This window comes from Drosophila virilis, chromosome 2, assembly GCF_030788295.1.
Source record: "Drosophila virilis strain 15010-1051.87 chromosome 2, Dvir_AGI_RSII-ME, whole genome shotgun sequence".
Classification (NCBI taxonomy): Eukaryota; Metazoa; Arthropoda; class Insecta; order Diptera; family Drosophilidae; genus Drosophila; species Drosophila virilis.
The window spans coordinates 17,768,273-17,795,634 of record NC_091544.1 but is presented as its reverse complement, the minus strand read 5'-3'; the positions used below and the strand labels follow the sequence as shown (position 1 = coordinate 17,795,634).

Here is a 27,362-nt window from a genome sequence, read left to right as displayed (position 1 = left end):
CATGCCGATCGCCTTGTCTGGTCCTCGCTCGTTACACGGTGGAATTGTAAATGCCTGTAAAATTGCCGAATTGCCTTTTTACCCACCAGCAGCCCCGTAGCCGGTGCTGTTCCTCTGTAGGTAACGCGCAACTGTGATTGGAATTGGGATGCGGCTTGGCTCTGCCACGGGGCTGCTGTTCCTGTTTCTGGTGCTGCGGTGATCGCGCCCTCGAGCATCTGATAACAAAACCACTGGCAAATGACAAACAAAAGGCCAACAACTTTCTCTTTTGCCTTATATGATTTGGGCCGCATTGACGCTCATGTTGTGTCTCCTACTCTGACAGTTTTGCATTGCCAAATCTGAAAGATTTTGATTTATTTTTCAAAATACAAACCGAATAAAGAATTATTTGTGTTTGTATTTGTGTGGCTGTCGGCAAGAGGCGCCTGAATTTGCTTGCGATTGTTTTGTTGCGTGTAAAACTGTTAAAAGGTGAATATTTAAAGAGCATACTTCACTTTACAAATTACTAATAGGAAAAATAATAAAAATGTTGCATTTATTTGAGTTTTATAGAGAAAACAAATGGTTAGCAAATATTTTTTAGTTATTTAATTTACATTGTCATAATAAAAAATAGATTTCTTTAATTAAACATCTGATTTGAGCCTTTTCTAATTACTAACAAAAATGATATTTGCTTAAATTTAATAAGGCGGCTATTCAAATTTTAAAGTATTTAATTTAAGATTATTTTAAATAAAAATAAATAAAATAAAATAAATTTAAAAAAAACCAAACTTACAAAATAAACTGTTTAGTTACTCGTTTAGAGGGAAGAATGATTAGAGTGCATATTTTATCTTTTTACTTATTATATTTAATCTTTTAAATATAATTTAAATTATTTATTATTCTAGCATTTCCACCGAGCATTGAGCTGGGCATTAATTGAAATTCTCAAGCTGCACATCGTTCGTCAGAGGCAAATGCGCATCGCATTTATTGCTCTCATTGGATGGCGATGACTTCATTGCCATAGTATATACGCGCGTATGGGCATATACTACTTAGTATATTTGCCAGGCCTGTACTTGTGCATGTGGCTGCTACTCTTTCTCCATTTCGAAGCCAACATGATATACTACAAGCAGATGATTTAATGTGACCGCATATTGTGCAGGCACTTAAGAACCCGACCTCGAAACGGGTCCAAGTGCAGGCGTTCCACATATGGTTCAATTCAAGCATCCGAGCTCAAAGAGCTGCCATCTTGAAAACTGAACCGAGACGAGCGAAGAGCGAGCGTTGAATTATTATATATTTAAAAATATTCGTAGAATGCAAGAACTATGCAGTTGCATAACAAATGTATTTTGAACATTTTTTATTTGTAAATAACCAATAGAATCTTAAAGAATTAATGTATTATAGCCTGTCAGCTGAAGAGATTACTAACGTATTTGTTTTGTATTTTATTACAGAGCAATAGATGCTGTTCCCATGCTGTAAATCAGAGCGGCAACGAGCTGTGGCATAGCAGGCATAGCTCATCAAGATGCTGACCAAATCCGCAGTCAAAACAAATCGTTAAAATGCCATAAAAAGCCCATATGCAGCCGACATGGGCAGCAGGAGAAGCAAATGCATTCGAATAAAATTTTACCACCGTTTCCTCAAACATCATCAACATCAAACTAACGGCGGCAACATCCGAGCCACCTCATAAAAGTAACGATGTCTATGAAAAAAAGTATCTGATGGATACAAGCAGTCGCATTCGCTGTCGCAGTCGCAATCGCAGCCTCCGCTGAGATGAGAGTTTGAGGGGTATCAAAATAATTATGGCATACGTCACGGAACTTGGGTTTTATGTCTTTTATATTGATTGTCATCATGTCACACTAACAGATCGTAAAAAAGTCGTAAAACCCATAGCCCGGGCCAAACAACTCACTCGACTGCAAGAGCAAATGAACGCACGACCCGCAACTGCACTCAAATACTAGGATCAGATTCTGGCTCAGGCTCGGGCACAGCCTCTGCTCGCAGGACACTCCAACCCCCGTACAGGATGCTGAAGGATCGCTGGCCGCTTTGAGTGATTGTTGAGCTGAACGCCTGGCGACGAGTGGCGAGCGGATTCGGGAGCGCGTTTGCTTAAGTGGCGTCAAGTCGTAAAAAGAACATAAAATTTGGGCCAGGCGCTGGTATTAACCGCAATTTGTTTATATAGTTGTTAAAATGCCATTTTGGCTTGTTCTATTCTGCTTGGCATTTAATTGTTGGCTGCCGGTATTTCTTTTTACGACCACACAAAGAGGGCAAACCTAATAAAATTTATTTTTACGACAATTTAAATGGTTTCATTTCGAATATGCTGAGAGTACGACCGGGCAATGGGTGACACAACAACAGGTTGCTGCCGAGGCGTTTTTTTTTATCAATTCAGAGATTATAAAATTTATCTTATGCTTCAAGTAATCCGTTAATCCATAGAATATTTTAAATGAGTTATGGAAAGTACGCAAAACGGATTATTTTTGAGCATAAAAATGTATAAAATATATAGTAATCAATTTTGGCTTTCAAATTTAAATCATAATTTACTTTGTTAGTTTGCTACAATACAAAAGTTTGAAATGATTTAGCTCAGTTAATTAATTAATTGTAAATAATTATTTATACATTGTTTAAATGAAATAAATATTCTGAAATGCACTATAAATATTTAAAACTAATTAAAATAATATTTCAAATATTTAACACATGTATAAATTTGATTGTTAAACTCAACTCGACGCCGCTTAAAATGCAAACACAATTTATCACCTCACCTTTGACGCTAACACAATAATGGCAAACAATATTTTGGTCTGCTCGAAAACCCGCGCAGATGATGACTTAATCCCACAAAACCACAAAGTGGCTCAACAGTACCGACGCAGCCGCAAACGGCTCATTATGAGGTCAAGAATCAATTGCAGCTTGAGTCCAAACACCAAACAGAGAGGTGAAACGAAACTAGTCGCCTTCTTATGCAAAATGGTTATGGCCAGACAAAAGAGCCGCCGCTGGCTGAATGGGCACAGGGAGAGGGTGAGGCTGAGGCAGCGGAAGCGGGAGAACAACAGTCGGACATTGAATGAAGACATTCGTTACAGTTAGACTTACCTACATAATCCTGCCCTGCGAATGAACCCTCGGACTCGTTCGTCAAGCAATTGGCAGCATTTGCATTCGACCCTGAGTGCCTGTTCGGGCGCCTGCTCATCAAATCCAGCCAAATGGCGGTGAGTCCTTTAGCCCGGCTAATTGAGCATTTTTCGTTAACTGCGATAGCTCACGGTTTTGCCTGCTTGTTAGCCAGCTGGTTAGCCGTGTCCGCCCACCTGGTTACCTGGCATTGGCTTGGTTATAGCCGCCGCCATGAGCTGGCGAGTGGGAAGTAGCGCAATCTGAAATCCTTTTTCACTTTCCATGGCCGGCGCTTGCGAAAACGTGCAAAGTGGGTGTAAACGGATCGCGATGATGATTGTTTATTGTAATTTTTATGACTGCTTTGCACACAAGCACGCCAAGGCGCCGATGATGATGACTGCAGCCCAGTCAGCCTAGACCCCGCCTGCGCCCCCGATGTACAAACAAGGGTTGGCCCATTGGCCCAAAGGGTAATTTCCCGTCTCAGCACTTACACTTCCAGCTGTCGTTGCAAGCACTTGAAAACTTTCTAATTAAGACATTTCAATGATAGCCGAGCTGTGAGAATTGATTCATCAATCCAGCTTAACTTTATCTGCTAATGCTGGTAATTTTTAGTCAATAAAGGCTTTTATATCTAGAATGTGTTTGGCTAAAGAATGGCAAAGTTATAAGAAAGTTATGAGAGAATTTCGACAAGGTGAAAGGGTTGAGCTTAGATTCATTTCAATTTGTATTTAAATCGCTATGGCCTAAGATAGTGTGTGAATTAATTATGCTTAGCGATAAATAAACTTATTTATGTTGACAAAGATGGTTTTATTATAGGAAATAGTCATAGAAGACCGAAGGTTTTACCCAGCAATTTCATTAAATAAACAAAGTTTGACAACATAATTGTCTTATTGACTTGTAGATCTCATCTATTTATCTTCTTAGTATTTATAGGTAGATTATAGTCATTTAGCAGCCGGACTGTTGATTTTTCTTGTCCATTTATAGATCAAACTCCCAGTATTCCAACAGACTTAAATCAAAATTGAAGTTTGTGCTAATAAGCTAGTTCGAAAAAGATTCTGCTAATTACAGGGATTTTCTTTAATCAAAGAGTTCTTATACTTCTTGTTTGGCTTATTCGGGCTTAATTAATTTGCCATAGTTAATAGCTTTGACAGTCATCTATCAATCCAACTGGCAATCATTTTTTAAGTGCAGCAACTGAGTTGCCACTGAGTCCAACATGCAGCAATTAGCTGGCTCGGATTGGCGACTGGTACTGGCACTGTTGGTTCTTGGAGCTATGGTTCTGGTTTTCTTTATGGCCACGATGGCGATGATGGAGCGAGCAGCTCACCGGCGCAGCAGTTGAAAGCATAAATTAAGGCAGCGTTTATGAAATGGCGCTGGGGGCGTTTATGATGCATTTTTAATTGACGTTCATTTGAAGAAACGCGAAGAACGCTTCAATTCAATTACGCGCTGCCAGCTGCAACCCACACTCTGCCGCCCGCTTAGCCAGTCGAAGTTGCAGCTAGCTTGTGCTGTGACTCGAACTCCAGTCACAACTGCAACTGCAACTGGAACTGCGAGTCCGACTGCGGGCCATAAAAGGCGCTCACAACGGTTTTGGGCCAAATTGCCACTTTGTGTGCAAATTTGAAATGTGGAAATACTGGGCATAACCATGAAAATAGCGCTGAACAATTGTTGGGCCAAACTCGAGACTCGTATCGCTTGCATGCAATCTCTGGCAAATATTTTAAACGATGCAGCTCGTCAAGAAATCAGCGAGGCAGCCGCAGCTGGGGGCAAGCAAGCGCGTGGCAGTTACCTTGCGGGTAACTGGGGACTGTACGACTTGGCTGCCTGTTGGGCTTGCTCCTGCTTGGACACGCCCCGTTTCGCCGCACGCCCACGCTGATTCATGCAGGTTGGCAATTACATTGCCCCAACGTTGGTGGCAAACGGGCTTCTAACTCTCCGACTCCTAGCTCCTAACGAATGCACGCCCAATTGTTGCACATCCATTGACAGTCGATCGCTCGGCAGTCGGTGGCACGTCAACTTATTCATTAATTCATCAAATTGTACAGTGCCCCGTAAGCCCCTCCATCATGGCCGTTCCGTGCCATACCCCACACGATTTATTTGCGATGCAGAGTCGCATTCGCCGTTGAATCGTTGATAGTCTTAATTGGCTTCGTTTCTTCGTTTCGATTGCATAAAATAATCGTTAGAAAACGTGTTTTGCTTAATTGGAAAATTTGTATGTCTTGCCCGTCTCCACTCCGTCTCCGTCTCCAGTCGCGTCCCTGTCCTGTTCCACGTCTACGGCTTGGTCTTCCTCTTGGACGACTTGCCGGGCATGCCGGCCCCTCCGTTTATTGATTTTCCACTGTTTAATGAAGAAAAATGCCTGTGCCCAGTTCGCAAACAGCTACATTTAACTAACAGCACCTTCAGAATGCTAAATTTCTATCTGTGCATAAGTATACATATATATTTATTTTCTTTTTTTTTTGCAAACTACAAGCAACACTTGAGAAAATATTCACAAACATTTGTATTATTTATTCACATTAAAGTAGGTTGACAATGTTTTATTCATAAAATGCTAAAATGTCTTATATGCTTTATATATAGATTAAATAAATTTATATTCACGTTTATAAATTGGAAAATGTTTTTAGGCTTGGCTTGTTCTTAAATGAATAAGAGGTGAGCTGCAGAGTATATTGGAGTAGAGGAGAAGCTCGAAAAATAATGAGAAATTCGTTTAGAAAAAGAAATTCAACCAACGTATAACATCCAACAGGTAGGTTGAGATAAGAATATAACTTTATTAGCCTACTTTACAAAATATTCAACTATATTATCTATTGCGATGGGAAGCAATTAACAATAAAATATAAAATTATAATATAATAAATAAAATTATTATTTTTATTTTTATTAGCATGAGACTTTGAAACTGTTGAAGAACTACCGCATTTACAGAACAGGACCAAGGACTCCGGTTTCCGGCATAAAATAATTTAACAGCATATGAATTTTAAGATATTCGGAATATATTATTATTTAAATAAAGCTTACTTTATTTAATATTTAAGAAGCTTAAGTTTAAACATAATAATTTACTCTAATTTTAAATACGCGTTTCCCATTTGTTATTTTAGTATTCTATGAGCTCAAAAGTCGACAAATAGTTTAAAGGAGATATGATAATGTTCAACTTTAGCCACATCCACTATTTTGGTAAATTTTGTAGGGGCAGTGGAAAAGGGGCTTTGGTATTCACACACAAATCGGCGTTAAGTTTAAATCCGCAAATATTTATAATTCCGTATTAAATTCATAATGTAGAATGTTTAATGCATAAATACATAATAAAATTTTATGACTTTTACCTTATCTTGTCACACAAAAGCAACAACAACAGCAACAAATACAACAATAGCTACAACAATAAAAACAAAAACAATAATAAACTTTCATTTAAAAATGAAAGAGGAAATTTTTCGCCTACCTTTTGTGGGCCGCTGCATTTTACGAGTATTTTATTGTGCTGCCTGCAACAACACACACACAACGTGGCACGTTGCAAGTGGCCAGCAGTAGGCAATGCACGTGCAAATCGCAGGCGCCACATGCGGCTGCACCAGCTCCAATCCGGCGACGTCGATGTGGCGTCCAATTCCTGCGCCAATCGAGCGCCAAACAATTTGTCATTTTTTTTGCGGCGGGCGCAGGGCTTGCGGACCGTGCGGGTTGCAGCGATGATCAATGCTTTGAATTATGATGAGGATTTATGCTTGACACTGTCGCACTGTGGCAGATAGCGCCGGACAGCTGAACAGTTGGACAAATGGCTGAATGGATGAATGGACAAACATTTACAGCACTGGCTATGGAACTGCTGGCTGCGGCATTGGCGCTAGTTTTATGGCCGCCACTTCCCTTCGTCCGCATCAATCGAAGCCAGATGGAGACGAGTTGGTGGAGAGCTCCCGCCTCTCCGATACGGCTGCCCGCTGCTCTATGATTTATTAAGTGTTAATAAAGAACTTAAATCCGTTGGCTTGCATTTCGTATCCATTTCGTATTCCCCGTATACATTCTCATTCACTCTCTGTTGTGCCCTGTTTTGTGGCACCGGTTACATTCGCTGCCATTAAAGGGCCTCGCTCAGGATTTCCTTATCAATGCATTCCATATTCGCCGCGGCGCTGATTTCATTTTTGCTCCCAGCAATTTCACAATAAAATTTTCGCCCGCCTGCAAATTAAAATTGCAATGTAATTGGTTAATCCATGCGTACATTATGCTCCCGTTTCCACAGTCCATGCGAATCTGCAGAGGAAGTGCGCACAAGTTGCATTGTTTTTTGCCTGGATTTTATTTCGAACATTTTTTTTTCAACTCGAATATACTGGGGGTATACTTTACACGATGGGTTTCATTGAATTAAAGATAGAACTAGCCAACTAAACCAAACTAAACGAATAAATATCTTTTAAAAAGATGCATGTTATTAGTAAAAGTCTTAATACTATTGGGTAATATAGCTAAACTATAAAGCCTTTTTTTCAAGCAAAGCTCTCTTTTTGCACTTTGGCGATTCTTCAGATACTATTCCCAAGCTAGATTTGCATACAAAGCGAATGCATTACCATATGCGCCCCAATGCCTGTCCACAGTAGCCGCGTACGAAATTTACGAGTGTTACCGCTCAGATACAAAGCGAGATAAAGCTATATACAGATATATATACATACACATAGGGGGTAAAAGAGGGAGATAGACCATGTCCCATGTGAGAATTGTGATCAATTTAGCCGACCACCTTCCAGATGCAACTGCAGCTGGGCGCCGCACCTGATGATGAATGGCATTTTAATGCAGGAGCTCATTTCGCGCTCGGTCTAAGTACATTGCTCGCGGGGCATTTAGACAGCTTATTTAATTACCACACCCACCCACAGTTTAATTGGCCCATAATCGCTCAAAACGAGCGCCGGCGCTGATTGCCAAGCATTCGATACATCGAGACGGCCATTTCGTCTAACTCATAGACATAGACAACGCACTTGTCTCGACATCCGCATATCTGTATCGCGTATCTGAATCTCATACTGTATCTAAATGTATCTGCATCTGTGTCTGGCCGATTGGGTGGGGTTGGGCTAGTTGTGCTGTGCGTGCCACTTACGCAGCTAATAAAGCAGCAATTTGGCAGCTGACGCCGCTGCCGACGCAAACAAAACATCAAAAGACGAGTAGCCCGGCTGCCCACCACCCTGCACTGCCCAACCTAACATCAAACGCCAAATGTGCGGAGGTTTATTTACAAAAAAAAAAAAGAGAAAAAAATTAAATAAATAAAATAAAAGCTTGTTGCAAGTACACAACACTCGATCGCTGGATCGCTTCGCCCTTGTTTATGTGAGCGTCTGTCTATAAAGAGATTCGGAATTTCGGCTGCTGGCGCTTCAGCATGCCCACTCGGCACCTGTTGGATGTTTTGAAGGGCGCTGTTATCGCCGCTGCCCAGATTTATGCCAACAATCGTTCAGTTTTCAAAGTCAATACTTTTACCGTTTCAATTGGCTTTGAAGCGACCGCCGTCGACATTTTTATGAGCCGACAATTGGGCGAATTTGATGCATTGCCATTGAAATGGGCTCTAAACTCACCACAAGTGGACTCCTGCTGGCTTCCAATTAATTACCTTTAGTTTAAAAAAGATAAAAAGCAAATATATATGCAAAATAATAAATACAAATCTTGCTCTAAAAATAAGGAGATAAGTCGATACCTGATCCGAAGTTAACATGTATTCTGATTTGTATATAAATAAAAAAATATATATAAATATACAGGTAAATGTGTATGTCAGTAAATGCTTATGACATGAGTATGATTATTTATAGGAGGGAGAAAGACTTTTAAATATATATATATATATACATATAGAGAGAGATGTTAGAGAGAGGAAAATATAGCATACAAGATTGTATATTATATGGTGACTTTAAGCCGAAATAAAATTTCAAAACTTAATTTCTTAAAATGTGCTATATCAATCACAATTAAAGCACGACAGCCTGAAGGCTTTACTTGAATTCATGGAAATCGCTTAGTAGGGCAATATTAAATTGCTAACAAGAAATTTGTATACAAGACTTTTCAACTTATTTTCCATATTTCCGGGTGAAATTTACACTTACAACTCACAAGTTGTAAGTTTACGGTTCAATCAGTCAGTCAGTCTATCAATCCTAAGAAAACTTTTGAGCTTGCGGTTCAATCAATCAGTCAGTAAGTCAGTCAAACAGTCAATCAGTCAAGACGAAAAGTCGTATATAGTTTTTATTTTATTTTATTCAACTTCCATCCCAGCTAACCGATTTTAAGCCCATCAATTGAATTCTTTATTTTGATGAACTTATAAGACAATCATGACCCGATAATACTTACATAGCCAATTGTGCAACCAACTGGCGCCCGAGCAGGGACCCAGCAGAACAACAACAACATCCTCTGAACTGGAGCTCACACTGGGAACAGCAGTCGCATCCCGACAGCAGTCAGAAAAGCAACAACAGCAGCAGCGACAACAACAACAACAACAACTAAGCCAGCAGCAGCCACATAACGTACCAAGTTTGAATATACTCGTAAGATTCCTGAGTATATTAGGTAGCAAAATTTTTACGAGCTCATTATGGCTCATTTCGGCGATTGTTGTGATCCTTTTATGCGCTTTCGAATGGCTTCAAATGGTTATGAGGCTATTCTCTGTCTGTCCTGCTCGACCGCGTTTTGCACTCATCCTGTAGCTACAGCAACTGCTGCCGCTGCTGCTGCTGCTGCTACTGCCAGGACGACTGACGATATTTAGTTTGCAGTTGCGACTGCGATTTTTACTTTTGGCTGCCGTTCTTTACGTTTCGTTTCGTTTCGTTTGGTTTGGTTTGTTTTGGGTTTTTGTACTTTTTGCTTGGCTTTCCGCTCATGTTACTTGGCAGTTTGTTGTCGGTCCTCGCACATTTGGGAAAATGTCGCCGTCTGTCTGTGCCCCCGTGTGTCTGTGTGTGTGGACATCCGTGCGCTGTGTGCAAGTTTTTGTATCTTTTCGCATGTTGTTGATTTTAGAGACTTGGCAACGAATGCCAGCGCCTGCTGCAGGGGCGGCGGCGGTACAAAAGTAAATTTCTTCTTATAATAAGTTTATTTTGCAAACACTTGTGGCAAGCAACTTTGTTTGTTCGCTCGTCGGTTTTGGCCTCTAATCTACGAGCCGTTTGTGCGAATGTGCAAACTTTGACAAATATTTGCAAAAGTTTCGCAACCGAACGCCACGATCTCTTTGCATTATGCATATGAATTTATTACCATCAATTTGGAGACGCATTTATAACGCATCCCAGATATTGATATATAGATACATTTTAATGCCGAATACTTAAGACAGAAGGGCATTAACATATTGACGTCAAGCGATATTTAGCAAAATGTATCAATATTTTATTAATAACATATTGAAATTCTAGACGTATCGATGCTAGCCGTAAAATGCATCGAAATTATTGTATTGAGATTTTTATTGTCTGTTAAGCGTTTCGAAAAAGCTATCGCAAAGCAAATAATAAATAATAATAAAGCAATGAAAAAATTATTTTTTAGTTATCTTGCTGCAAATGCCTAATAAATAATTCTTAAGTGTTAGCCGTAACTATGCATTTCAAAATGGAGAATAAAATCAGAATAGAAATCAAATAGCAAATAAGTAAGTCGAATTACGTTTTCCTACGAATCATGTTAATCTGTCCACACACTCTTTTGCCAAGGATGATATAATAATAATTAACTAAGCTAAAGGAAGCACCAAAATTAACTTGCCTGAACGTTACAGTTAGTATCTCTCGACTGCGTGATGTATCTCAACTAACTATTGCTTGATGAATTTAATAGTCGTCTTTGATTTATGCTAAAATTAATATATCAAAGTTGTAGTAGCTTTTATGTACATTATGTCTAGCAGTAAATCAAATCAAAAATCAGTAGTAGCAACGTTAAATTAGTTATAGAATTTGCAATGAAAAATAGCAATAAGAGAAAGTTGTAAAAGTGAAGAAATGGAAAATTGATTGATTCTAACTATGATAATACAGATTTTTCTTTTGCTTGCGAAGTGGGCTAAGTGTCGGCGCACTAAGCGGGAAGTTAAGACATCGTTCTCTTGTGAAGAAAATGTTATTTTATTTTAATTATTAATTTAAAACAAATGTGTTTCTCTCAATTATATTTATTAATAATTTAAAAAAAAATTTATTCTCTTGTACAATTTAGATTGGCCAATTTAAGTGGAGGAAAAGGAAAGGGAAGTTTCTGAGCCAGTCTTTATTTAGTTAGTTGATTGGGTGTATGGAACTCCTGGAAAATTGACAATGATGTATTAATCAGAATTTATTTATCTACTTATTTATTTTGATAAATAGAGTTAACATCTGTTTGAAGTAGGCACGAAATACACAAACAATATAATTTAATTCATTTCAACTTAATAACGTCGTATAATATCTTCTAGTTTGATTATAAAGCTTGCGTAAGAGTGATTTAATTAAAAGAACTCAACATAGAAAAATATTTGGATTTGATAACCTCATCAATGCAGAGAAGAAATCTTTTTTGTTTTTGAAATGCTTTAGTTTATATATTTATATTTTACAAATACAAGTGTTTGTTGAAATGGAATTCAAAATGTATAAAATGTAGGAAAATAACTTATAACTAAAACCTAAGTTTTTTAAAATTAGTATGGGTAATTTTACGTTTTTAAATATTTATATAGTATAAATATGTAGAACTTTTAATATGCTTTTGTTTATAAACAAAATAACCAACTTTAACAAAATATTCAACTATTTTAAGACGTCGCACTAAATGCAGCGGACAAATTCATAGCATGGCGAGCAAAGCATTGTATTTGTATCTGAATGTGAATTTGTATCTGCAGCGCGTTGCGTGCAACTGGCGACTGACAACTGGCAACTGGCGAGCGTAGAGCGCCTGTCGAATTGAGTGCAAAAGTGGCGAAAATCGTTTGAGTGAAAAAGTACGCCGCCTGGCCTATAAGAAAAATCAGCCCTCCTCCATGATGAATTTCCACAGACAGAGCGAGTTTTCCACACGCGCATATGATGAATTCTCCGCTCAGCGCTCAAACATGTTCGAATGAACGTGCTCGAACATGCCAAATGAACGCATCGAGCAGCCACTGGCAACTGGATTCACTGGTGAGAGTGAGCGAGCCGTTGGTTTGAGTAGCTCTTATCACTTGCTGAGCGCAGCGAGTATGGCTCATTCCGTTTCAGTTTCGCTCATTCATTCGGTTGTTCGGTGTTTCGCCTCTCTGTTTTGGCTTCTTCTTCTTCTTCTGCTGCTGCCGTTGCTGCTGCCGCCGCCGCTGCTGTTGCTGCTGCTGCGTATCGGGGGAGCTCTACAGGCAAAACGCTGCCGTCGCTGACGTTCGCTGCTTGTGGCCCGTTGCCATTCAGTTGAGTTTAGTTGAGTCTCAGTCAAAACACAACCAACTGCGATTTGGTGGCACATTCGTTCGATGGCAACGGTTTGGATAACAGGCGCGCGCTTTGTTTTATTATCCCACATTATCAGCGGCATTATTGTTATTGGCATTGTACGCTCAATTTTAATGTTGTATGGCCCGCGCGCTCTGAAATCGCAGTCGCCTTCGTATCTGTAGTCCAGTGGCCAGTGAATATCTGAATTTGAATTTGAATTTCAATTTGAATCTCAATTTCGAAGCGTATCAGAAGCGTCAGTTGAACGTGAAGCGCGCGCTCGTCGCCGTCGTCGGTCGTTTCGGTCAGCGCTAATAACAATAATAATTATAATAACAATAACAACAATAATAATAGTAATAATAATAATAATAATAATAATAATAATAGTTTGTAATAACAATAATGATAATGCTATGAATGTTAAACGAGTCATTGAATTCAAAATGATTCAATAGGCGCCACTTCGAATACTTCAAATCAATATTTACTCATTTACACCCAACAAATATTATATATATGGTGCCCAGTGTCAAGTTAATTAAACACGCGTGCAATTGGAAAAACGAAACCAAAATCAAGTATACGAAACTTTAATGCAACACAATTAATTTAAACATACAAATATTTTATAGAATTTTATAACTGATGCGAGCCGGCAAAAGTGCAATACAAATTAAAAAAAAATAATAATAATTTCAAAAATTCCAAATTATTTGGAAAACTATTGTAAAACTTAAATACATTGCAAAAATAATAAAAATCAAAAAAGAAAACTTGAAACCAAAATATATTAATAAATTAAAAATAATATTAACTTATTTAAATACTATTGCTTAGGCAATGCCCATTGTGCAATTGAGCGCAATTGAGTGCTAAATTTTGTATACGAGTGCCGTGTGCCGCGTGCAGTTACTTTTAGTAGCTGCTGTAGCTGCCAGTTAACCGCCAAAATTCTCACCGCCAACAACAGCCACAACATGAACTCCTACTTTGAGCAGGCCTCCGGCTTCTATGGCCATCCGCACCAAGCGACGGGCATGACAATGGGCACGGGTGGCCATCACGATCAGACAACGGCCAGCGCTGCGGCGGCCGCCTACAGAGGCTTCCCGCTATCGCTGGGCATGTCTCCCTACGCCAACCATCATCTGCAGCGCACCACACAGGACTCGCCGTACGATGCGAGCATCACGGCTGCCTGCAACAAGATCTACGGGGATGCAGGCAGTGCCTACAAACAGGATTGCCTTAACATCAAGGCGGACGCTGTCAACGGCTACAAGGACATTTGGAACACGGGTGGTGCCAATGGCGGGGGCGGAGGTGGCGGTGGCGGCGGTGCCACCGCTGGGAACACCTCAAATGGCTCTAATGCGCCCAACGCTGCAAATGGACAGAATAATGCGGGCGGTGGCATGCCCGTTCGCCCATCCGCCTGCACGCCCGACTCTCGCGTCGGCGGCTACTTGGACACATCGGGCGGCAGCCCCGTTAGCCATCGCGGCGGCGGCAGCGCTGGCGGCGGCAATGGCACCGCCGGCGGCGTACCACAGAATACAGCCAGCGGCGTGGGCGGCGGTGTGGGCGCGGGCACAGCCTGGAATGCCAATTGCACCATCTCGGGCGCTGCGGCGGCCCAAACAGCGGCCGCCAGCAGTTTACACCAGGCCAGCAATCACACCTTCTACCCCTGGATGGCAATCGCAGGTGAGTCCACAGCAGATCCAAGCAAAAGTGAGTGTCCAGCGCAGTCTCAACTCTCTACTTGATCCATAAACATATATTAAGCTTCAGTTCGATTCAGTTTTGCTTCATTTTTATTAGCCAAGCTAACTGCTTTTTAGTTGTTCTTGTTGTTGCAACCACAGATGTGTTGTCATGTGTGTTTTCATAGTTGTTTACCTGGTCAAGTGATGATCCATTAGACACCCACTTGCCAAACGAATAATAATAACAACAATATTCTGACTAATATAAGTAAATTGTTGACACTGTCTGGCCGTTATAGAAAAACAGTTTAAATAAACTGTATAGACTTCATTTAGCTTAAACAGATTTCCAAGCTATATAATTATACATAGAAATATTTTGAAAAACGTTTGTAGCTTAAAAATGAACAAAAAAAATTGTTATTTTGAAAAAGTTATATTTTAATTGAAAATTATTGGCAATTTTCCGATCGAATATATTTTTTTTTTTTTTTTTGTTAATATCGGGACTCAACAAATAGATAATGAAAGTACATAAATAAAAATTATGTATAAATTTTCTTTTTTAATATTTTTGAATAAAATATTTCTGTTTATTATATATTTTCTAATATAATAATATATTAAAAATATATATCGTTTTTTGAGCAATTTAAAAGTTTTTTCAATCTCTGTATTTATGTAAAGAAGTTTAGGCTTTGCAAAGAACAAATGCAAAATTCGAATTTATTCTGAAGAAAAACATTTAATTTTTCTGTTCAATATGTTCAGAAGAATTTTTTATTATAAATGAATGTAATTTTCATTTAAACAACTTTAAAAATGTGCCTATGACCTCATTTTACTTTTGTAAAAGGCTTCAAAGAATATAAAATAAATTATGATCAAAGTCTAGTGAAATGAAAAGAATATATTTTTATTAAATATTATTATTTCAAAACTCTTAATTAGTTGGAATTTTTTAATTGGTTCTGCAATGTTTAAATGAAGTGTTTTACACTGTTTTAATGCAACACATCAATTCAATGTTTAATCGGCCACTGGGCCGATAGCTTCAAGCCAGCTCAACTGACGCATAAACAGAACGCCAACCACTCGAACTGGGCATAACCAACCGATCTAGATATAACTACTGAGCTGCACCTGGTAGTTACCTCTTGTTCTCTACTTTTACTGTGCGCTGCTGCTGCCTCACGCCTTGAAGCAGGCGCGCTGTTGCTGCCTCATAATTTTCAACACTTTGCTTACTAATTTTTGTCACCTTTGGTTTTAATGATGCTCAGCGGCGTCGTCGTCGTCGTCGACGTTGTCAGTAATTGTTGCAACGACGACAACGTTGGCGGCAAAGTGGCAACAAAAGTGTGCTGCAATTTGTGCAACAAGAGCAGCCGCCGCGGCAGCCAACTGGCAACGCAGTAAATTATGGCCATGCGGCTAAAAGAGCTGCAAGAATAGCAAAAGAGCCAACAGCAGCGTGAAGAAATCCTTTTGCCAGGACACACACTGAGCGCTCGCGTCGGGCGGTTGAGCAGAAGGCGCGCTTATTACAGTTAACAACGCCATTATGTAATTATGTACTGCACGTCCTCAAGTAGACAGCCTTTTCGAGCACTGTGGCCACCAGCCGAGCCAAGTCCAGGTCGACCGGTCACCCCGCAGCCGATTTACCCGTCCTCTGGTAGCGAGTCCTAAGCACAAACCTTATCAACTGCAGCTCATAGGGCTTGGGGTCGCAAACGATCGCCGATAAGCCACAAAGCACCTTCAATAATCATAAGCGAAATTCCATTTTCAAGTCGATTCCAATAAAAAAAATATAAATACATCAGGGCTCAGTTCAAGACCCCCAAAAACTGACCAAGCGAAATTTATGAACGCCTTCATGTAGGTGGGCAGCGGGCAAACATAAATTTCAATTCGCATTCTGAACGCGTTAAGTTTGCAACATTCATGTGGCACTTGGGCCGCAGGGCAAAACAGCAGTAAGGGGCAGTAAAGAAGCAGTTTGCAAAAATCAATCAAATTTCACTTGGGCTATCGATAATTACAAACTTGCCACCACGAGCACCCGTAGGGGCATGCAGCTGGTTAAAAAACAATTAAAGTTGAACCAAATATGAGATGAAGGTACGCTCGGGCGACAGGTTTTTGCGGAACTGGTTCGCTCCAAGTGCTGCACTGCTCTTCATTCCCCAAGCATTGGACTCGATCTCAATCAATCGATTCCCGCTATAAAGCAGAGATGATCGTAATGTAATTTATGCCCAACGTGAAATTCTGACAATGCATTACACAGCTCATTTCGTGCTGCTTTATACAGGGTGTTGCATGCGTATCTCACCTGCAAAACACTCAAAATCTGATTGCTGTGTTACCTCAAAGCAACACCAACCGACTAGCTAGACTCAAATAGGTCTTCTAAGAACTCTAACACCTGAGTTCCTGCAGAGACCAACCGCAATTATGCCATACGTGTTTCCAATAAGAATACGATACGAGCATAGAACTCACCACGCCTTAGAGTTCTTCGAGGTGCGGGTGAATTGTTGGATCTGTTGGTGAATACAGATCATTCTTTGAATTATTATTTGTTATCATTTATTATGTTATAAATGTATAATATATTATACATGTATGTTGTTCTATATGGTTTCTGAACTTTTATACATACATAGAGATATTTATTAATGCTTATAAAATGTTTACGAGTTCTGCAAACAGAAAATTAAGTTTTTTAACATAAAAACATTTGTTTGTTTTTTATTGTAATCTAAAATAAATCTTTTAAATATTAAGTACCCTAAAAATTAGAATACAACACTTTGTTCTGTTTACTTAAATGTTTTCTTTTTGGCAAAAGAGGAAAAATTAAATCAAGATTTCATTTTTAAGCTTATAAATACTTTACCTTCATTTTTTTCTTTTATTCGACATAAACGATTTGTAACAATTTCCTCGATTTTGAAATACTTCAAATCTTGAATCTGTAATCTCTATATTTTGATTTGCTGGTCAAACCAGCGCACAAATCTCTATTAAAATCAATATCAAATCTAAATTGTTTGCACTGTTGATTTATTTAACACTCAAAATAATTTGTAATGTGAACAATAATTTAATATGGAGCGTTTTTGGCTGTGAGCCACTGATTCCATCGCAAAAGTATTCGCAGAGGGGAAAACAAAATCAAGCCATAAATAAATCGGCGCACACTTCCAGCGATCATCGATCATTTCCAGCGGCCTCCAAAGCCGAACAATAAAAAAGGAGAAAAAATCAAGAAAATAATGAAAAATTCCGTTTTTATCGTATCTAAACATGGTTTAAGATTTGAGAACCTACTTCAGTTTTGTTGGCTGTTGGCTGTTGGGTGTTTGTGTTGGCGATTTGTTTGTTGTTGTTGTTTGTGTTATGTGTGAACACGTTGTGCGCGGGGCCATTAAATCATTGTCCTGAAGGCTTTTAAGTCATTATCGATAAATTTCAACATAAATTCGTAAATTCGTAAATTTGCTTTATTTGCCTGGCCCACACACGCACACTTGTATACCAGTTGTGTATGTGTGTGTTTCTGTCTGACACGTTGTGTCTTGGGGCCTAAATTTGTTTGGCTAATTTTGTTGCCCACGCAGGAAAAAAATAACAGATCCATATCAGTGGTAAAGACGATCCGCACATGTTTCGTTTCCCATTTCTTTTTTTGCCCCGAAATGACCTTGAGAATATGCTGGCCAGGTCCTGCAATTGACACGTCCTGCTGCAATCATAATTCATATTTTGAGGCTGTGTCCATGCTGCGTCTGCAAATGGGCGCAATTATCAGTGGGCATTGTCTCTGAGCTTAGGTAGAGAGCCCGAAACACAAGATGAGGCAAGAACCTATCGACCTTTTTATGTCTGTTTCTCGGTTTCGGAAATCTCTGTCAATTAGTTGCAGTACAGTGCAGCAATTGTGGCATACACGTACAATGGCCAAAGGCACGTCGAGTTCTGATTCCATTTCATTCAAGGTTAATGTTCTTGGCAACATTTTTGGTCAACATTACATAACCAAAAACTCATAACTCATACCACGCAGAGTCCATATTCAGTTCAAATGCCAATGCACTGCACACATTTGGCGTGCCAGGCAGCAGGAATTGCCGGAACTGCAACTGCAACTGCAACTGCAACACGCAATTAATAGGCCACAAGTGGCACGCACCCCCACCCAATTGTTGTTATTGATGATTATGTAAGCAGCGCGAGAAGCAGGAAAACATTTTCAACGCGCGCTTTTAATCAAATTTGCAACAAACAACAAAATGCAAAATCAAAAGCAAATCAAATCGATTGAAAAATTGGTTTACAACTTGCAGCGGATGCGGCTGCAGCAGACGCACGGCCAGCAGCCGGGGCGCAACATTGAGCAGCTGATGACTCGCCGCATTCGGGGATTGGTCTGTGTTCTGGGGCAGCTTCTTGCATTTTTTAATGCATTTTTAAATAAGGAATTTAATAAGCACCTTGGCGGCCGTCGGACAACGACTCGAAAGCAGACATCGACTTCGACGACGACGACGACAACGCAAAGTGGCCCAGACACATGGCCCAAAATAAAAATAAAAAAATAAATATGAAAAAAAAAAACGAAAACAAAAAGACTGCAGGGCGAGAAGCAATTTTTGGGTATAACCCAGAACATACAGTGGGCAACAGATCAACTATATACTAGCTAAAAATGAAAGAGAATTATTTAAACGTCGATTAAGGAAAAACGAGAGAGTAAGGTAATCTTCGGTACGCAGAATATAAAATATCCTTGTAGACATTTTCGAGTAGTGAACTTCGTAGTGCTAAATTTGAGAAAAATATCTTGCCAAACAGAATATTTTGCTAAACAATAACCTATTTTTCGACCGATCATGACACCTACACAATAAATTTATCCGACGTTGATCAAATTTTGTACATACAACTAACAAATGCCGAGTTTTGTCCAGATATCTTGGTATGAGAAAAAGTTTTCTAGGCAAGAATCTAATTTTCGACCGATTGTTTCTATGGCAGCCATATGATACAGCTGTCCGATCCGGCCGTTCCGCAAAACTTCATGACGATAGCTTTAAAACTGAGAGATAAGTTCACATAGAAACAGACAGACGGAGAGACGGATGATTAGACATGGCTACATCAACTCGCCTGTTGATGCTGATCAAGAATATGTATACTTTGTAAAATAATAATACTCTCCACTAGGGAATAGTAGAGTAGTGAAAGATATAGGATATAGAATGAGGGCTTGGCAAAAACTGCCATCAGCTTGAGCATTCGTTGCGCACTTCCTTCTCTTAATATTTCCAGTCCCGACTTGGACACTCGTTATCGAAAATGTAGGTAAAATTGTATGAAATGGAAAAATATGTCCCGGCTTTGTTATTACTATTTAACAATCTGTTATTATTATTTAAAATAAGAATGTTTTCATTTCATTCATTTATTATTATAACATTTAGATAAGTTTCATTCGGTTTTGTCAGTTTTATACCATTGTTCATTGGTCGCTTCTTGGCAGTTGCGAAATCATGTTTTAAGGTGTTTTTGATACCTAATAAAAACAACAACACAGCCCCGGCAAGAAGCACACACAGTTACTCACACAAACACACACGCAAACAGAACTGCAACGAAAACGCGCCATGCCAAAGGGTCAACTGAAGATGGGGCAAGTCAGCAGCGGTGGGCAGGGGTAGCCGCGGACTTAAGGGCAGCGGCGAGCGCCGCAGTGGCCAACAGAAGAAATACTTTTTGGGCCCAGGTCCCCAACATACGTCATAGCGGCGACGTCGACTGCGACGCCGTTCGGCGTGTTTATTATAAAACAACAAATCATTCATTATAACCACTTGTATGTACACACACAGGCACAGATACAGATATGCCTACGCATATAGGTATGTGTGTGCATATGAGAAAGTGGCGTAAACATAAAAAGAAACACAAGCTGGCAACGCCATGAAGTTTTTGGATATGGCCATCTATGTGTTGTATCCGAATATGAGTATCTGTATATGAATTTGTATCTGAATTTGTATCTGTATCTGCGTATGTATCTGTGCGTGTGTGTGTTGCTGTTTGCTGTCGTTTAATATGCATATTTGCGTATTATTTTGATTTTAATAATGATTTATTTATTATTAATAATTCATTGGTGGTGGGCCCTCGCCAAGATCGGATTGGATTTGTGCTGGCTTGAACGCTGATTGCGATCTGATCTCCAGCCACCAGGCAGCAGCGTCTCAAGTGCAAAAGCACCACGCACCTCAAACAGAGCCCGATCTCCAGCCAGGTTGCCATTTGAATACGAGTATCGGCTCAGTTCAACTTTGAGTCCATGAATGGGCATATACTATATATGTGCCCAGCTGAGCCCGATCGTTGGCTGGCTCGTTGGTAACACAAGTTGCGTTATGTTGGAAACATAGGAAACGCATATTATAATGAGCTTCAATTAAGATAGAAATCTCGAAAACAAAAGAGACAAAGATTTATAGGTTCACAATTATGCATTGACTACAACTAGAGGCACTAGACCAAGAGACCAAAACTATGTGAGATTTAGTACAAGTTGACTAGTTAGTGGCAAACACACACACTCACACTCACACTCATACAAACATACATTATCTAATGTTAAAAAGAGCTGGGTATACTTTGAATATTTGTAAAGGGTTGCAGATCACATTAGATTGTATGTTGTGTTTAGCCAAGTGAATATTCCATATTTGCCTGTGGCATAAATTAAAGTATTTCATTTGTGAAATATTTTATCCTAAACCAGTAACAGCTGGCATGGTTAATATGGTAATATATTAAGGTTCGTTCAAGCTTTGAGAAAACACGAGCACAGTAGTGGTTGAATTGTTGAATCTGTACCAAATTAATGTTTTATAAATTCTGGATTTATCATCATTTTATTAAAATATGTGAAATTTGGTTCGGTTGGCAAATTGCGATGCAGAAATTAAACGCAGTTATTCGATTTGAGAAAAGTTTCTCTATTCATTATAATGTTATTTATATAATAATAATATAAAGTAATTCTTAATATCTTAAGTTAGCATATTGGGTTAGAGCATTTGACTAGCGACCATTCGGCTCATTTCTCTTGACCCATTCTCACTCTTTCTCTTAACTTGAACAGTAGCCTTCCATGTTTACCAAGTCTGTGATGCTGTGATTTACGAGTGCCCCATGCAAAACTGGGTAACTGTTATACCAGTTTAAATATTTTGTAAAAGCGAATCGATGTGGTATATGCGATTTTTGGCAAACATGAATAATAGACCAACTATTTTGATTTACTGCCGTACATTGAACTCAAAGATGTTGCCCCTAAAAACCCATCGCTGGGGCGAGCAACGTGTCCCAGCCTTCGCTTCCCTTTTCGGCGCCTGACCAGTAGGAGCCTCTGTCTCCGCCTTGCCACATTAATGTCAATTTAATGTTTCCTTAATGACTTCTTTCGTTGCAACTTCTTTGCCTCTTCTTGTTGTTGCTGTTGTTGTTTCAGTTCTTATCAGTTGCTGGTCAAACTTGTCGCTTGGCTGGAAAGTGTTTATGCTAAATAGCTAACGAGTTTTTCCCCCATGAAAGTGAAGGGCGAGTCTTCAAGTCAACCAAATAGTTGCTTATATCTTTAAAATTTGGAGAGCTACTGCTTCGGTATGATATGGTATTATATGGCATATTCTCTGGCTGACATGTGCTCGACGTACCGTCTATTTATTTGGGTCGGCAATTAAGATTTTTATCAGCGCCATTGATGGGGCAATAAAAACGAAAAGAACTTGCAGACAAAGTGCAAACAAATGCGCGCTCTTTCTGCACTCTATTTCTCTAGCTCACGCTCTCTCCCTCTCCCTCTTTGTCTCTCTGGCTAGCCAGCTCATTTATGCGGCCGGGTATTTGTCGAGAGCGTGCTCCGCTTTAAAAAGTCATAAAAATCAGCTAAATGCGCCTTCAAAAAGGTGTGAAATCACAAACACCCAGCAGCCAGATGGTTTACGGCATGCCTCCGGGGCGCTTGAAGCTGGCTGCTGCACTTGACGAACTGGTTGCCAGTTCTAACCGCAAACTTAATGTTTAATTTTTCGACGCGCACGTCGCTTATAAACACCCCCATCCCCCAGACTCCTGTCTGCCGGCGAGCCGCCAACCATTTGTTTGAATTTGTCTAAAGTGGCTGCCTTTTTGCCCCTCTGCTTTCTCTGTCACTCTTCCCCGTAACAATTTTCATAATTTTCATTGCTACTGCTGCAAAAAAAAGCGTTTGTCAAATTTTCCGTTTACTCTTAGTTGGCGCCCCTGTTTGCAGTCGGGCCCCCCACACTCCGCACATAGTTGTGTTTCCTTTTATTTTTAATTTAATATTTTTCTTTGTTGTTTTCTTTTTTGGGTGCTATGTCTGCAGTCTGCATCTGGATGTCCGTCTGGGCTTACTACTCTCCCTCCGTCCCTCCCTCTCTCTCTTTCTCTCTCACTCTCCTGCTCTAGTGGTGTCTTCCTCGCTCACTGTGTGCTCTTCAGCTGGAAATTACGTTTACTCAGGCGCCAGGCGCGCATATTTAAATACACACGTGTTTTATCGCTGCCATTAAATCATATTTTTATACTTTACCTTTTTGCTGTGCCACCTTCAATGACTCCACACCCCCAGCCCCTACTACGACCACCCGCCCAACCCGACTACTTTTGGGCGCGTTGGCATTTTGATTGTTTACATTTTGCACTTTCACGGCATAAACAAACAAACGGCGCTAAAAATTGTGAGAAAAAGTATAAAATAGAAATACAAGACAGAAGCAGAGACAGAGACAGAGAAAGAGGCACCGTCTAGTTGAAGGGGAGTAGCGGGCAGGGCTTGGTCAGGACGTAAGGGAGCTCTAAGGGCTCTTGTAGCGCCAGACGAAATTCCAAGTGATCTTAAAAGTGGGATTAGCTTTAGTTATTTGATTGATAGATTGACATATATATATATATATATATACAAAAATATTCCAATGAGCCATAACGTAAATATAAATTGAATGCAGAAATGGGTACGCACAGGCCTTGTAATTGAGAACTCTTTTTCGCGTGCTTTTCATCTAAAGTCAGAATACAGTAAAACAATTTTATCAATTGTAACTTTAAACTAAAACCTATTCGATAGAGGACATGCTTCCATCAGAAATATAATCACAGCTTAACCACATTTTCCGAAAAAAAAAAGAATGTTTAGTTATTGAGATTCCAAAGCTTCTATCAATAAACAATTGCGAATAATTTAAAACTTCTCTATTTTGGACCGTGTTGTGCTGTGCAAAACAAAACCCTAATATTGATATTTCTATAAATATAAATAAAAATAGAATAAAATATATAATTGTTTTGGACAGTAACATGTGGAAAATGGGTATGCGGCAAAATTGACTTAGATCAAAGACTATCAAACTGCAAACTGTTTATCAAGCTTGTTTCTTAAGTCCCAATCGCAGCTGATTCCACAAGTTAAACCAAAAGTGTTGCCTTACACTTCCTATGTGATCAGTTGCCTAGGTGAAAGATCAAACGAACGTGTACCTAATCGGCTACTGTGCAGAGTGTACTTGGCTTACGCTTCTCGTAAATCCCTCCACCCCCTTTAATAGTCTAGCAATTTGCTGCGTTATGGTACAAACAACAATAACAACAAGAAAGCTTAGTTTCAATTTACAGAAGTGGCCCCACCACACGTGGGGCTGCTTAAGCATTAATACCTCATGCATCGCTCTCCCCCTGCGTCTCGCCAAGCGGCTGCTGTGGCGTGGAGCTGGTGGAGAGTCAACAATTTTTTAGCATTTTTTAAACGTTTCTCTTCTCTGGTCTTCTGCATTTTCAGGTAAGATAAGATCTGATTTAACACAATACGGCGGCATATCAACAGACATGGGTAAGAAAATTTCCACATTTTTATTTCTTTTATATTTTTATTTTAGTTTGCATTAGCGCAACGAAACTGGTTAAAATCCAGCTTAGAATATTGTAGAGTTGTCTACTAATATTAGAAATTAGAATTAGTTAGAAACTAGCAAAAGGTGTTGGTGCTACATACTCCCCAGCGTAGACATTGGCAAAGCAAAATTGAAGGCGTCAGAGAGGAAAAAGAGCTGAGAATCTTCTCTTGTAACTTAGGGGCGTCAAACGTTAACTCAAATGCGCCAGCCCCAGACCGCGTGGAAATGATTGATTAGTCAGCTCCAAGCCGCCTGCCAGCTGATTAGGCCAAATGCGGCTTGGCAACACGCAACGTCAGCGCAATTAATGTTAACATTAAACAGAGTCAAGTAGCAGCCACCAGCCACACGTCGCAAGTGGCTCGCACTGCGGCCACAACGCTCAGCCACTGCTCTGCCTGCCTCTGCTATCGGCAAGCGGCGACTTCTGTGGCCCAGAGCCACTGGAGGCGTTTAATTTTGAGCCAGTTGCTTGGTGGAGCCTTCGCGTTACGAGGTTATCAATCAGCGCGTCGTCGTCGTCGACGTCGACTTCAAGCAGCTACTTCTTAAAATCCAATTACACGCACAGATTGCCCGTCTGACAGACTGAGACACAGGGCAACTGAGCAATTGCGAAACTGAAATGCCGCCAGACTGATCAGCCACTCAAATTACATGAATCAAGCCGGCGCAAGGCATGAATTGAGGCGCAAAATTGCCGAGACGCGCCACCCAGACTTTGCCAGCAAAGATCCAAACCCAACCTACACGTCACTCTTCCCCTAGATCGAGGCTCCACTCTGCCTCTGCTTATTATTGACTATATTCAATTGATTATCTCGTGCAAAGCAGTAGCTAAATATTGGCACAGACGCAACAAGTGGGCAGCTAGTCCAAGCGTGAGTGTTTGAATCTCTAGAGATGCTCCACGGCATTCCTGGCCGCGGTCATCCTCAGTGCGGTGGGCAGTACTTTTGGCACTTGGCAATTGGCTAAAGTTGGGATAAGATGCGAGATATAGATTGGAGCTGGCAACTAGGTGCCACCGCAGAGAGCTACCACTTTGCCAAAGTGAGTGAGTATTATAAGGTTGGCTCAGCGAAACGATCCCCAATTAAGTTTACTCTAAATAATATGAATTTCGTTATCTTTTAATATGATTTATTGTATATTGAAGTATATTATAAGATGAGACCAATAGCTAGACTGAACTGTCAATACATAGAATGATAGAAAGAAGAGTTACATAAATGTTAAAGTCTTTTCAATCACAAAAATGTGTTTAGATATTAATTTCAGTTCATGTTACAGATTGTCTGGTTACTTTCAGAATCATTAATGCTTTATAATCTTCTTGATAAGATTCTTACTAAATAGTTGATTTCTGTTGTTGACTTCAACGAGAACTTGCAAATACTCTTGGATCTTGATTTCCATTTATTTAATTATTTGATTAAATGTTATTTCCTTAACTTATACATAGAAAAAGGAACATAATATGATATAATCTATATAGCATATGGTATATATGACAACAAAGCCCACCTTTTACCCGCCTAATACAACCTATAATAATGATAATCATTTTGTGCCGCGCAGGTAAAATCTCATAATTTCGCTGTCATTTCTCACTCATTTCAACAGCACAAAAACAGAGCTCAAACCCCAACAGTTGGCGCAAACTAAACGCAACTAGAGGCAAGGGGAAGGTTGTGGGGTTGGGGCTGCATCCATTTGGTGGGCGGGGCCGTCATTCGCAATGCTGCTGACATTGAACATGACATTTTCCCCCAAAGAGATAATTAAATTGCGGGCTTAATAGAATTAAATGCCGTGTTTGCATTTCAAAATCCAAAACGTGCCAAATGCCAATGGCCGTGCTCCCCGTTGCACACCCTATTCCAGAATACGTCGCGGTTCGCCTGACAACAACAATAACAACAACAACAACAACTGCAACAACGACAACAACAACAGAGGCAGCCGCAACAAAAATACAAAAAATGTCAATTTGGACAAGTTTTGATAATTGCAGGCGCGGCCGCGACCGAGGTCCAGAATCGCGTTCGAATTGTGGCGGCAGCTACTGTGCTGCATGTTGCACGTTGCACGTAGCACATGGCCATGGTGTGTGGTGTGCGTGTGTTGCGGCTGCTCCATGTTGCATGTTGCAGTTAATAATTATTGAAATGTGCGGCCGCCAGGAATTGTGCTCGTGCTCCTTGTGCTTCCTGCGCGGCTTCCGTCAGCAGCAGCGGCCACGGCAAAGGCAGCGGCAGCGGCAGAGTCAGCGTCAATGTTGCATGCATCGTTACCTTTAAGCTCTGCTATTGCTGTCGCTGCTGCTGCTGCTGCTGTTGTTATAGTTGTTGCTGCTGCTGCTGCTCAACTTAAGACTAACAATGCTTGCATTTTCCCACCTTTTTCACATAACTTTTCAGTTGTTGTTGTTTTTTTTTTGTTTTCGTTTCGTTGCCGCAGTTCGTCTTCGGCAGCCGTTGCCACTGGCAGGGTAAACAAGTCGGCCACTTGGCCAGCAACTCGTTACCCACCCCTCACTGCTTACTGCCTTTCCGCCCGACACACAGTTAACCCTCTGCGGCGCACACACATCGTCGATGTCTCGAACTTGTTACCACTTTGAAAGCGGGCCGGCCTCCGTTCGGACTGGCCCCTGTAATAAATTCATATTCAAATTGTTAATTGAATATTATTTGTTAAATTTGCAAGCATTAAATGTAAATGTCGAGTGACTGGGCAAATGTGGCGGGGGCGTGACCGCGGGCCGTGCAAATACCGCTTTTCGTATAATTTCGTAATTTTGGTTATTTAATTTTATTTGCTGCTGCCTTGTTAACAGAATTTATGCGATTTCAAGACAT

At 40.1% G+C, this 27,362-nt stretch overlaps 1 protein-coding gene and 1 long non-coding RNA gene across 6 annotated transcripts in view; both read left to right on the top strand.

Annotated features, from left to right (window-relative positions):
* The window catches only part of LOC116650747 (uncharacterized), a 28,473-nt gene extending 25,962 nt beyond the window's left edge, over positions 1-2,511 (top strand). The window contains exon 4 of one of the 2 annotated variants that reach the window (XR_004303800.2): positions 1,470-2,511. This is a non-coding gene — a long non-coding RNA (uncharacterized lncRNA). The remainder of the gene's footprint in view (positions 1-1,469) is intronic. The other variant, XR_004303799.2, reaches the window with a different exon arrangement.
* A 10,226-nt stretch (positions 2,512-12,737) lies between these two features.
* Positions 12,738-27,362, top strand: part of Ubx (Ultrabithorax) — a 94,274-nt gene continuing 79,649 nt past the window's right edge. Inside the window, exons 1-2 of one of the 4 annotated variants that reach the window (XM_070206902.1) lie at positions 12,738-14,507; positions 24,384-24,434. In XM_070206902.1, the coding sequence (XP_070063003.1) occupies positions 13,751-14,507; positions 24,384-24,434 (808 nt within the window). In that variant the 5' untranslated portion in view covers positions 12,738-13,750. The remainder of the gene's footprint in view (positions 14,508-24,383; positions 24,435-27,362) is intronic. The other 3 variants (XM_015171980.3, XM_002053469.4, XM_015171981.3) reach the window with 3 other exon arrangements.